Source organism: Schistocerca cancellata, unplaced genomic scaffold (assembly GCF_023864275.1).
Source record: "Schistocerca cancellata isolate TAMUIC-IGC-003103 unplaced genomic scaffold, iqSchCanc2.1 HiC_scaffold_1167, whole genome shotgun sequence".
Classification (NCBI taxonomy): domain Eukaryota; kingdom Metazoa; phylum Arthropoda; class Insecta; order Orthoptera; family Acrididae; genus Schistocerca; species Schistocerca cancellata.
The window spans coordinates 232,974-246,193 of NW_026047166.1; the positions used below are offsets into that span (position 1 = coordinate 232,974).

Below are 13,220 nucleotides of genomic sequence, written 5' to 3' on the forward strand. Positions count from 1 at the left end.
CACTGTCGCCTGATAAACAAAGTAAGAGCCTACGGAATATCAGACCAGCCGTGTGGCTGGACTGAAGAGTTTTTAGCAAACAGAACACAGCATGTTGTTATCAACGGAGAGACGTCTACAGACGTTAAAGTAACCTCTGGCGTGCCACAGGGGAGTGTTATGGGACCATTGCTTTTCACAATATATATAAATAACCTAGTAGATAGTGTCGGAAGTTCCATGCGGCTTTTCGCGGATGATGCTGTAGTATACAGAGAAGTTGCAGCATTAGAAAATTGTAGCGAAATGCAGGAAGATCTGCAGCGGATAGGCACTTGGTGCAGGGTGTGGCAACTGACCCTTAACATAGACTAATGTAATGTATTGCGAATACATAGAAAGAAGGATCCTTTATTGTATGATTATATGATAGTGGAACAAACAATGGTAGCAGTTACTTCTGTAAAATATCTGGGAGTATGCGTGCGGAACGATTTGAAGTGGAATGATCATATAAAATTAATTGTTGGTAAGGCGGGTACCAGGTTGAGATTCATTGGGAGAGTCCTTAGAAAATGTAGTCCATCAACAAAGGAGGTGGCTTACAAAACACTCGTTCGACCTATACTTGAGTATTGCTCATCAGTGTGGGATCCGTACCAGATCGGGTTGACGGAGGAGATAGAGAAGATCCAAAGGAGAGCGGCGCGTTTCGTCACAGGGTTATTTGGTAACCGTGATAGCGTTACGGAGATGTTTAACAAACTCAAGTGGCAGACTCTGCAAGAGAGGCGCTCTGCATCGCGGTGTAGCTTGCTGTCCAGGTTTCGAGAGGGTGCGTTTCTGGATGAGTTATTGAATATATTGCTTACCCCTACTTATACCTCCCGAGGAGATCACGAATGTAAAATTAGAGAGATTAGAGCGCGCACGGAGGCTTTCAGACAGTCGTTCTTCCCGCGAACCATACGCGACTGGAACAGGAAAGGGAGGTAATGACAGTGGCACGTAAAGTGCCCTCCGCCACACACTATTGGGTGGCTTGCGGAGTATAAATGTAGATGTAGATGTAGACTTGAACGTCGGCACAGCACCAACATTTTAACGTTCATCATCGATTGTTACAACGCCTTTCTTATAGAGTGTCCGTTTCTTCACAGTACACCGTCCTTCAGACATGCATGACGATATAACATTTGTCTCCGTGTGCGGGAATCACGAATTGTGCTATCATAAGGGTTGTGACTGCTTCACATATGGGAGTCTGGGTCGCTCCTGGAGAAGTGCTCAATGACCATTGTAGTGAAGGCGACCGCTCGCGACAAGTAGGGTATATTGGTCCGAGACCCGGTCCGAGGCAATTTCTCATGTGTCTCAAAGAACTAACGGCAACGTATATTCGCTAGCTGCGAATTGTTTCGTAAATTTTACCATACGATTGTACGTCCAATAACTGATTACACAGGGCTATTACAAATGATTGAAGCGATTTCATAAATTCACTGTAGCTCCATTCATTGACATATGGTCACGACACACTACAGACACGTAGAAAAACTCATAAAGTTTTGTTCGGCTGAAGCCGCACTTCAGGTTTCTGCCGCCAGAGCGCTCGAGAGCGCAGTGAGACAAAATGGCGACAGGAGCTGAGAAAGCGTATGTCGTGCTTGAAATGCACTCACATCAGTCAGTCATAACAGTGCAACGACACTTCAGGACGAAGTTCAACAAAGATCCACCAACTGCTAACTCCATTCGGCGATGGTATGCGCAGTTTAAAGCTTCTGGATGCCTCTGTAAGGGGAAATCAACGGGTCGGCCTGCAGTGAGCGAAGAAACGGTCGAACGCGTGCGGGCAAGTTTCACGCGTAGCCCGCGGAAGTCGACGAGTAAAGCAAGCAGGGAGCTAAACGTACCACAGCCGACGGTTTGGAAAATATTACGGAAAAGGCTAAAGCAGAAGCCTTACCGTTTACAATTGCCACAAGCCCTGACACCCGATGACAAAGTCAAACGCTTTGAATTTTCGGCGCGGTTGCAACAGCTCGTGGAAGAGGATGCGTTCAGTGCGAAACTTGTTTTCAGTGATGAAGCAACATTTTTTACTAATGGTGAAGTGAACAGACACAATGTGTAAATCTGGGCGGTAGAGAATCCTCACACATTCGTGCAGCAAATTCGCAATTCACCAAAATTTAACGTGTTTTGTACAATCACACGGTTTAAAGTTTACGGCCCCTTTTTCTTCTGCGAGAAAAACGTTACAGGACACGTGTATCTGGACATGCTGGAAAATTGGCTCAAGCCACAACTGGAGACCGACAGCGCCGACTTCATCTTTCAACAGGATGGTGCTCCACCGCACTTCCATCATGATGTTCGGCATTTCTGAAACAGGAGATTGGAAAACCGATGGATCGGTCGTGGTGGAGATCATGATCAGCAATCCATGTCATGGCCTCCACGCTCTCCCGACTTAACCCCCTGCGATTTCTTTCTGTGGGGTTATGTGAAAGACTCAGTGTTTAAACCTCCTCTACCAAGAAACGTGCCAGAACTGCGAGCTCGCATCGACGATGCTTTCGAACTCATTGACGGGGACATGCTGCGCCGAGTGTGGGAGGAACTTGATTATCTGCTTGATGTCTGCCGAATCACTAAAGGGGCACATATCGAACATTTGTGAATGCCTAAAAAAAACTTTTTGAGTTTTTGTATGTGTGTGCAAAGCATTGTGAAAATATCTCAAATAATAAAGTTATTGTAGAGCTGTGAAATCGCTTCAGTCATTTGTAATAACCATGTATGTGTTGCTCCTACGGATCTGTATCTGACGGTTATCTCGCAAGAATCAATAAAAGCCAATGCAAAGCGCTGGCTGGTTGCTTGGGAGCAATGCGCTGCACCCCTATCAACGCATTTCGCTGCTCGAGCGCTCTAGCCGCCGAACCATACACGCCAGAGGTGCCTCTGCCCCAAATTTTTTCCTAAAAAAAAAAAAAAAAAAATCTAATCGGTCTAAAATCTATCGCCTCAATCCTAACTATACAATTCTTAACTGGGAGCTTGTAGATCATTAGAATTATTCCTCACCTAGTCCAAGCGTATTTAGATATTCAGGAGATTCCAAAGAAGACCATTACAGCACCTAGACCAGGGGCGGGCAGGAATCCTGCACATGTGCGGTGCACTTGCACGCGTGCAGTTAACAGGTGTTCTGCGTGCACACAGGGGCAAGCTGGCCACCCGCTTATCTCCCCTCCCCACCATAGCTTCTGTCCGCTCCTTCCTCTGTAATGCGTTTTGTGTCCTAGCTTGCTTTATTGAGTGAATGAATAAGGTTAGTAGGAGTGCTTGAAAGAGTTCATTGTTTGAAAGAGTACCTATTACCTACGATACGTTTTATTTAATTACCACAGGTGGAGTTTACAATACGTTTAATATCTGGAACAAGATTTCTACATACAGACAAACACAAACAGTAACGTCAATTTTCATCACTGATGTTTGCTCCTAACTGAGACTTATTAATTCAGCAAATGGTTTTCCAGCTCTCGCTACATTAAGTGCAGTGTTATAACTTGCACATACCGCTGGGCTATTATTGTTGTCGTCCTGAAAACTTGAAAACAGTGCTCCATAAAATATTAAATCAGTTAGATGAGAGACATGACGAGAGAAAGTCGCAGATTTCTCGTGACATCAGCAACTACGACAAATTCAAATGCCTCTGAGCATTATGGGACTTAACTGCTGTGGTCATCAGTCCCCTAGAACTTAGAACTACTTAAACCTATCTAACCTAAGGACATCACACACATCCATGCCCGAGGCAGGATTCAAACCTGCGACCGTAGCGGTCGCACGGTTCCAGACTGTAGTGCCTAGAACCGCTCGGCCACTCCGGCCGGCCAGCTACCACAGATTCATCTGGTATCGTCAGATCGCTCTTCTTAAGCTCAGTCAATTCCCCATCTGCTCAGAATCCGACAATAAATTGTACTCGTCCTTGTGAAATTTATTATAATGGCCTTCAATACTAAACTTCCGTTGACCAGCGAGAATACTGCCAAATATTAAACATTTCGAATTTTCACGTTTTTGCACAAAGAAAAAATAATTCTCCCATTACTTTTTAAAAGATAGCAAATCTCCACTTCTCCGTTTCTTGAAATACAACGTTCACTACATAGTGCTCGCTTCGCATCAACGTCCGCAGCTTAGCCTGGCACTACACTGCCGCAACCTGCCGGCTGTCGCCGCAGCCCCGGTCGACGCCTGCACGCGAGCAGCACACGTGCAGCGCTGTGCGCTCGTGAGCCGCGTGCAACGTTTGCCCGCCCCTGACCTAGACTAAATAGTTTTATCGTCCAACTTGCGTTGAATTTCTCTCACGGAAAGGTGGTAATCGCCATTACCTTCGACCATGAGCCACCCGTGAACAATAAAACATTGGCTCAGTTTTTAAGACAATGCTTTTACAAGAACTTGTAGGCTTGGTCACACGTTGCCTACCTGTATGACGGTTTTGTTAGCAAAACAGGCTTTTCAACGCCATTTACAGATTCATCGTTGCCACAGATATCCGCTTCTAACAATGAGGTGCACGAAAGTGTTCTATAACACTTGATTATGTAGTACTGGTCCATCTGTAACTATGTTTTCACTGTGTGCGTGAAAACAAACAAATGACTATGAAAGTATGAGCTGCTGGTATGGTGCAAGCTAAAGGTCAATAAATTCAGTTAAAAAAATATAGTCAGCGTTCTGCAGCCTCTAGCTTCGCTTTATTATAACATGACACATATTCGTGCTAACCCTGGTGTACACGGGCATATACTCGAACACTATTTACGTCCCCATCTCACAAACTGTATCATCAATAACGGGCATACAGAAAATTATATCTGTGACTGTCGGAGACTGTGTATGTAAAGATTGTATATACAACGAAAATATTTCTGTTAGAACCATATTGCAAGTCAACCAACAGAATTGTGCACATATTCGTTTGAAATGATAATGGAGGTGTGACTCAAATGCAAACCGTTTATTTCTCTAATCTTCACCGAAGGAAGGCAAAAGTTACTTTTGAAGGAAAAAAAAATGTTTAAATGTGTGTGAAATCTTATGGGACTTAGCTGCTAAGGTCATCAGTCCCTAAGCTTACACACTACTTAACTTAAATTATCCTAAGGACAAACACACTCACCCATGACCGAGGGAGGACTCGAACCTCCGCCAGGGCCAGCCGCACAGTCCATGACTGTAGCGCCCTAGACCGCTCGGCTAATCCCGCGCGGCACTTTAGAAGGAGAGCATAATTTGACCAACAGGGATGACAGAGTTAGAATTCCCAGACGACTTGCAATCTCCCCACGGAAAATTACCCTCTACCACGTACCAATTAATCATTGTCAATCAAACCATCCACATTTATTTCCTTTGGAAAAGTATCTGATCTGATTTTCTAGTAACATATGCGGCGACAGCTCGTCGACGCCAAAGTATTTTCTAGTACGTTTATTCTTTGGAATAACAGAGATACATGTATGTATTCTCCATGGTTGTTAGACTGGTAACGAGGACAGCTTCGGAAGTATCTGTCGAAAGATTGACGGGTTTCTAAAAGAGACATATTTGCTTTTCTTCTCGCTAAAGCGAGCTATTAACATTTGTGCCACTAGCGGGTTATTTGAAGAGAAAGAAAGACTGTAAACGGAAAAGAATTAAGACTTGGAATCAACAGAGATATGGACATGTAATGGAGATGGATTGAATATACAATTTCCTTCATAAATAAGGTTTGTGACCCCTTTTATTCTGGAGTGAATGAACGAATGAGTTCTTTGTCTGAATCATTGATGATCGCGTTGGCCCTGTAATTAGTGTGGAGGTTTCAGCTGTGTCGAAGAGAGCCTGCAATCACCGAGTCTTTGTTAAATCGTCCAAAAAGGCTTCGTACACATCTGGAATTCGAAATCTTTCGTAAAAGGAACGAATTGTTCAAACGATCGATTTTCCCAACTGAATGCAGCGCTTAACAATAATAATAAATGTAAAGATCTTTTACAGCAAGCCAGCCGCTGAATACTAAGACGAAGGGCTCCACCAGAGATTGTATTGGGCTGATTTCACGTAATGAAATATTATATTTAAAACTGTACATAGATAAAGGAGAGAGAGAGAGAGAGCGAATGAAATTAGAGAAAATACTCATAAGCCTCCATTAGTCTAACTTTTCGCCTGTCTTATCACGGATCAGCCTAAAGACAAAACGGGAGGCCCTTACTTTACTGTATAGATTTATGTGTGAAAGTGAAGGGATCTTAAAGGCAACAGATACACGTCTATACAGACAAGACATTACACAAAGTTAGCGGCAAACAGCATTCATACATTCATCATTCAGCATCTATTCTCTTCTTACATTAATACATTATAGACTGAACAAAGATCTGCACGAAGTTCACGAACGGACACTGTAGGCCATTCTGGTATCCCTTTCCTGTACTAAGAATATCACGAATATCCTTTTGAATGCATAGAAAACGAGTGCAAGTCAAATTTCTTAATCTCTAGCTGCCATCTGACATTATTTAACTGATCTTATCTTGAAAGTTAGAGTACTGACGCACGTATGCCAGGTAAAAAACAAATTATCATTACCACTCTTTATAAAGAGCAACAGCAGGCCAAGGCATATATCTCAGCCACTCGAAATCTTTTATCAGTACCGCAGAGGAAGCTCACTGAAGCCAAACTCTATAAAGACGAGGTGTCGATTTCTCATATTGCTAACAGGCACTCTCACTGAGAACCCGAGGACCTCGCGGGAGGCTGTAGGGTTGCGGCAACACTTAACTGGCACCGAGTCCTTATGAACTATTGAAGTGTACCACCACAGCGTGGGGAGCCAATTCGATAATAGCAAAAACATCTTTATTAACAACCTTGTTCTCCACAGACTGATGAAAATAAACCCACATCGACAAAACTGACTGCGCTATCAACGAGACTGCTGACTCACTCTCTAACGACGAATAATTTCATTTTTATTATCAAACTGCTTCACTGTTAACAGTCATGATTTTTACCACTTTTGTTCATCTTGTGCACTAAACGTTTCAGAAAATAATTCCTATTGCCAAGCGCTTTTTAATTTTATCTGCACTTGAGTGAAAAAGGCCATGGGAATAGAATTAAATCTCAAAGAACATTGCATGCAAGATACAGGGTGTTTCAAAAATGACCGGTATATTTGAAACGGCAATAAAAACTAAACGAGCAGCGATAGAAATACACCGTTTGTTGCAATATGCTTGGGACAACAGTACATTTTCAGGCAGACAAACTTTCGAAATTACAGTAGTTACAATTTTCAACAACAGATGGCGCTGCGGTCTGGGAAACTCTATAGTACGATATTTTCCACATATCCACCATGCGTAGCAATAATATGGCGTAGTCTCTGAATGGAATTACCCGAAACCTTTGACAACGTGTCTGGCGCAATGGCTTCACATGCAGATGAGATGTACTGCTTCAGCTGTTCAATTGTTTCTGGATTCTGGCGGTACACCTTGTCTTTCAAGTGTCCCCACAGAAAGAAGTCACAGGGTTTCATGTCTGGCGAATAGGGAGGCCAATCCACGCCGCCTCCTGTATGTTTCGGATAGCCCAAAGCAATCACACGATCATCGAAATATTCATTCAGGAAATTAAAGGCGTCGGCCGTGCGATGTGGCCGGGCACCATCTTGCATAAACCACGAGGTGTTCGCAGTGTCGTCTAAGGCAGTTTGTACCGCCACAAATTCACGAAGAATGTCGATAGCGTGATGCAGTAATCGTTTCGGATCTGAAAAATGGGCCAATGATTCCTTTGGAAGAAATGGCGGCCCAGACCTGTACTTTTTGAGGATGCAGGGACGATGGGACTGCAACATGGGGCTTTTCGGTTCCCCATATGCGCCAGTTCTGTTTATTGACGAAGCCGTCCAGGTAAAAATAAGCTTCGTCAGTAAACCAAATGCTGCCCACATGCATATCGCCGTCATCAATCCCGTGCACTATATCGTTAGCGAATGTCTCTCGTGCAGCAACGGTAGCGGCGCTGAGGGGTTGCCGCGTTTGAATTTTGTACGGATAGAGGTGTAAACTCTGGCGCACGAGACGATACGTGGACGTTGGCGTCATTTGGACCGCAGCTGCAACACGGCGAACGGAAACCCGAGGCCGCTGTCGGATCACCTGCTGCACTAGCTGCGCGTTGCCCTCTGTGGTTGCCGTACGCGGTCGCCCTACCTTTGCAGCACGCTCGTCTGTCACGTTCCCAGTCCGTTGAAATTTTTCAAACAGATCCTTTATTGTATCGCTTTCCGGTCCTTTGGTTACATTAAACCTCCATTGAAAACTTCGTCTTGTTGCAACAACACTGTGTTCTAGGCGGTGGAATTCCAACACCAGAAAAATCCTCTGTTCTAAGGAATAAACCATGTTGTCTACAGCACACTTGCACGTTGTGAACAGCACACGCTTACAGCAGAAAGACGACGTACAGAATGGCGCACCCACAGACTGCGTTGTCTTCTATATCTTTCACATCACTTGCAGCGCCATCTGTTGTTGAAAATTGTAACTACTGTAATTTCGAAAGTTTGTCCGCCTGAAAATGTACTGTTGTTCCAAGCATATTGCAACAAACGGTGTATTTCTATCGCTGCTCGTTTAGTTTTTATTGCCGTTTCAAATATACCGGTCATTTTTGAAACACCCTGTAAATAAAAATGATACCGTGACTGACAGCAGAAAATTCTTCGATAATAAAAACGAAACTATTGTTTAACGGTCCCGATATTTCACAATTATTTTATGATTGGCAAAATGAAGTAAAGACCAAATTCTCTTAAATTTTTTCAGTAACATTTACAACATTGAGAATATACCGGTAGAAAGGTTTAAATCCATCTTCATAAATCTGTCAAGGAAGGCTGATTCTAACACTGCTCTGAATGTGTTCTGAGAATTCTGCACTGCCCTCTACACAGAAAAATAAATGGAAACATAAACGAAACGCAGTCCAGATTTAGTAGTGATATCGGAACAAGAGATGCCCTGTTTCATAAACAGGTGTTAGTTCAAAAAAGTCTCTACCTGTAGGTGAACGTCCTTCGCTTGCTTTATCGATTTTGAGAAAGTGTTTGACAACGTCAAACATCAACTCATATAATTAAACAACTTCACTGCAAAGAATGACCCGAATCATGGTAAGAAGCCAATTTTCAGACGACATTAGAATGCTGAAAGGTATCAGCTGAGAACTTATATTCCGGAACGAATTTTTGCTCCGCACCGAAGTGTGTGCGGATTTGAAACTTCCCGGCAGATTGAAACTGCGTGACGGACTGGGATCCAAAGTTGGCAAAGGTCTCAGTTTCGAATCCTGGCCAGGCACACAGTTTTAATCGGCCAGGAAGTTTCAAGGATGCGGATTATCTCCAGCACACATCAACTTAAATTCTGTAGCAGTTTTAGGGAATGCTTTGTATGATGTCAATAAATGACTCAGAACCAATGTTAAATGCTTGAATGTTATACACTATGCCGAATACACTGTAACACTGGGGTCTTATAAGGCCTACAATTCCTTCTCGACAGAATTAACATCGCCAGTAAAGAGTCGGACTTAATATAAGTTTCCAAAAAATAAAAACTTTGGTAACCAGAAAGAATAGTTAGACAATGGGATCATCAATTTGTGTGGAGCATACCAGAGAGGGTAAGAAGACTGAAATACCTAGGATGCTGGTTGACAGTTGAAAACCAGAATCGCCAATGAGTGGACACCAACAGAAAAACTTACGAATCTGGTATGCAGTCGAGCTCTGCAACGTAACACCTGTTGGCAAATGGTGAAGGGTTACCTCGTATCAGTACATTGCACGGGGTAGGAACCTGTGCAGTTAAGACATCGTTCATGAATAAAGGGATCTGAAATGTATACGTACCTTCGCATGAACAGATCTGACCGACGACGAAATACTTCACTGTAGTGTTAAACTGTTAAGTTGGTAGCCAACTCAAAAAAAGTAAATTCTTAACAACTTTTTGAAGCAACTTACCTTTGAAGAAAGGGTACTTATAGAAGAGAAGAATATACTAAACACGTTGCCAAACGTCTATAAGAAGACGGTACTAAAAGAACAAAACGAAGAAGAATGATAAATTTGATCTACAACTTCCATATATGATGTAAATGTGTAATAAGCCAACACATCAGTTGTCTAAACATTAAATAGGTGGATTATTATAAATGTAATACCTAATTCTATGATACGATTCTTATGACGTACCTTTTCATCAACAAATGCTTCAAATTTCTGAAGCCGCCAGTGGTTCCACAAGACAAGTACGTAGAGTTCCTCGGTTTATAACAGACTGGTACAACGAAGTTATGTTAGAGTGGCTTTTATAGTGGAATACAAGTTGAAGTACTTCACATTTTCCGCCGCTTAATGCCATATATGATACCACCAGAGATAAGATTGACATTGTCTTTCCGATGACGTCTGAGAAACCCCAGACACCACTCTAGTGCGTGTAAAGACCTCGTATGTCTGTTTACTCCTTCATCTCAAGCATCCGCCAATCAGATAATCAGAGACGTCCCTAGCTGAGTGTCCAAAAGGTGTCCCTCTACGTTACAATCGAAGCAGTGGCTCACTTAGGGACAAAACATAGAGTACAAGCGAACTGTCGCTTAATCAGTGTCGTGCTGAAAGTCGTTTTGTTGAAAGATCTTGCTTAAGCAGTCTCAGCAAGCTCTTAGTTTGCAGCACTGCCCCAGAACTGATGGTTACACTTTGGTTTTGAATCGAGTGGACGGCTTGTAGTAGATACTTCAGAAGTTCTGTAACAAGCTAGGTTGAGAACTATAGAGTCCTCTGCGTGTGGGGTGCACACGAGGTTTTTTGTGGATTAGGAGAATTTCCATCCAGTCCAGACAACAACACCTGTAGCAGACACGTATCGGTGTTAAGATCCAAAGAAAGGAAAGAGAGGTCCCTACAAGCGAGAGTATTAAAATTCTAGTGTTTAGTTGCTCAAGCGTTAGCAAAAAAGTGCCAAAATTTAAAGCTATCCTAATGAAGCAAGCGAGCTCGCGTAATATCAGGTACAGAAAGCTGGATAAAACCTGAAATAGATAACAATTAGATTTTTTGGAAAAATTTAAGTTTTTTTATCGAAGGGATAGGTTAATGGGAAAGGGAAGTGGTGTATTTGTTGTAGTAGACAAGGCACTCAGATCCGTCGAGATGGAAACTGAAGCTGCATAGGAGATTGTCTGGGCAATACTGGGCGTGAAAGGTGGACATATAGGTAGTAACTGAATCTTTCTATCACCCAACAGACTAACCTTCTGGTGCACCGAAAATGTAAGAAAATGTCAGTTTCCTACTAGTAAATCTCCCAACCATTCTTTCATCTTTCGAGATTTTAATCTTGCGACGTTTAACTGGTAAAATTCCAAGATTTTTAATAGTGGGCGCAATAAGACGTCCTATTAAAAGTTATCTGAAAATTACCTAAAACAGATAGTTTACAATATCTTGCATCTAATGGTAATTAATAGACCTGACCTCTTTGAGGATGTTCACATTAAAATTCGTATCAATGATTATGAGACAGTTATAACTTCAATGGTTACCGAAGTAGAAATGGTTAACTAGAACAAGTAGAAGGATATATGTTCATCAAACTAGATAAATGGGCACTAGTGTCATATGTCAAAGAGAAACTTGAAACACTTAACTTTGGACAGGAGCACGCAGAAGGACTGAGGCTCAAAATAGCTGGGTGATAATAAATAAAGTGGCTGTTGGACTACATCCTTGTCGAATTCCCTGGTTTATTAAAATTTCATCCAACATTTTCGAACCTGAACCTGCAAATATTTTCGTATTTACGTATAAACTCATTAGGGTATTGATAAAATATTTAGAAAATGCATCTGTTTCTAATATTTACCATAAAAGGGGTCTTTCTACCTTATTAAACGCTTTCTCATAATCAATAAATGCTACACGCGTTTCTAAGCCGAATTCCCGACGTTTTTCAATAATTTGTCTTACTATAAATATGTTTTCGTTACACAGTCATTCCTTTCTGAAGCCTGACCGTTCTTCTGACGTTATTCAGTCAGCGATAGTTTGTAATCTTTGATTAAGAATTTTCCTGTAAATTTTATATCCTGCATTAAGTAAACTTATTCCTGTATAATTTCCAGCGTCTTTACTACTGCCTATTTTACATACAGAAATAACTTTAGCTGTGTATATTGAATAGTTCATGCGATATATACTTAAAAAATGGAGGAACAAAAATTCTACAATTATTCCTCCATATTTGATTAATTCAGTACTAATTTCATCCAGACCAGTAGCTTTCTTATTTTTGTTACATTTAAGGCTACTTTTAATTCTTTTCTGTCTGTTAGATCTGACGATTCAGTTTGTATATTATAACTTTCTTCACAATCTTTAGCATACTGCAAATTTCTGTAATGGTATATCCACTGGTTTTAAGTAATTATGTTAATGTTTGCAGTATATTTCCTATTTTATTCATGTGTTTCATGGGTTTTAACACTGTATCTTTAAACACTATGTCCTGTTTTCCATGAATGTCATGTCCAACAGTAGCAATAAATGCTTTTCAGGATTCATTATGGTATCTTTTTATTAAACTTTGTAACACCGCACCCGGTGCTTGTCCGATTTTGCGTGTGTTCGCTCCTGACAAACAACTTACAGAGAAATTGGGAGTGGAACTCTACGCTAAAATGGATAACGCTATGGTCCTGTCGTCCCTAATTAATCTGCGGTGCTAGTGTTGACGATAAATCACACCTATTTTTACTTCCAAACATGGACGATCTCGAGTACTTAGGGTGTTCAGTGACATCAAACACATGCACAAAAATAAAATGAAGCAAAAGGGTGAATTCAGGATCAGCTACTAAAAGTAAAGGCTCTACTGAATCACAATAATTTTATTATAACCTTCAGATCAATGCTGAATAATACACAATGAATAATTTAGAAATTACACTCCTAACTGGCATTGGCAGTGAACTGTGTTAAAATCGGTCCAAAACGCGATCTCTTATAAGTTGGCTGACCGACTGACATCGACACAAAACGTAAAATACGAAGAACAACTATACCCCAAGGTATCGTG

General features: G+C 41.7%; 1 protein-coding gene across 1 annotated transcript in view; it reads right to left on the reverse strand.

Annotated features, from left to right (window-relative positions):
* The window catches only part of LOC126160940 (aminopeptidase N-like), a 123,728-nt gene extending 113,358 nt beyond the window's left edge, over positions 1-10,370 (reverse strand). The window contains exon 1 of the mRNA XM_049916940.1: positions 10,334-10,370. Within this exon, the coding sequence (XP_049772897.1) occupies positions 10,334-10,341 (8 nt within the window). The 5' untranslated portion in view covers positions 10,342-10,370. The remainder of the gene's footprint in view (positions 1-10,333) is intronic.
* Positions 10,371-13,220: the final 2,850 nt, after the last annotated feature.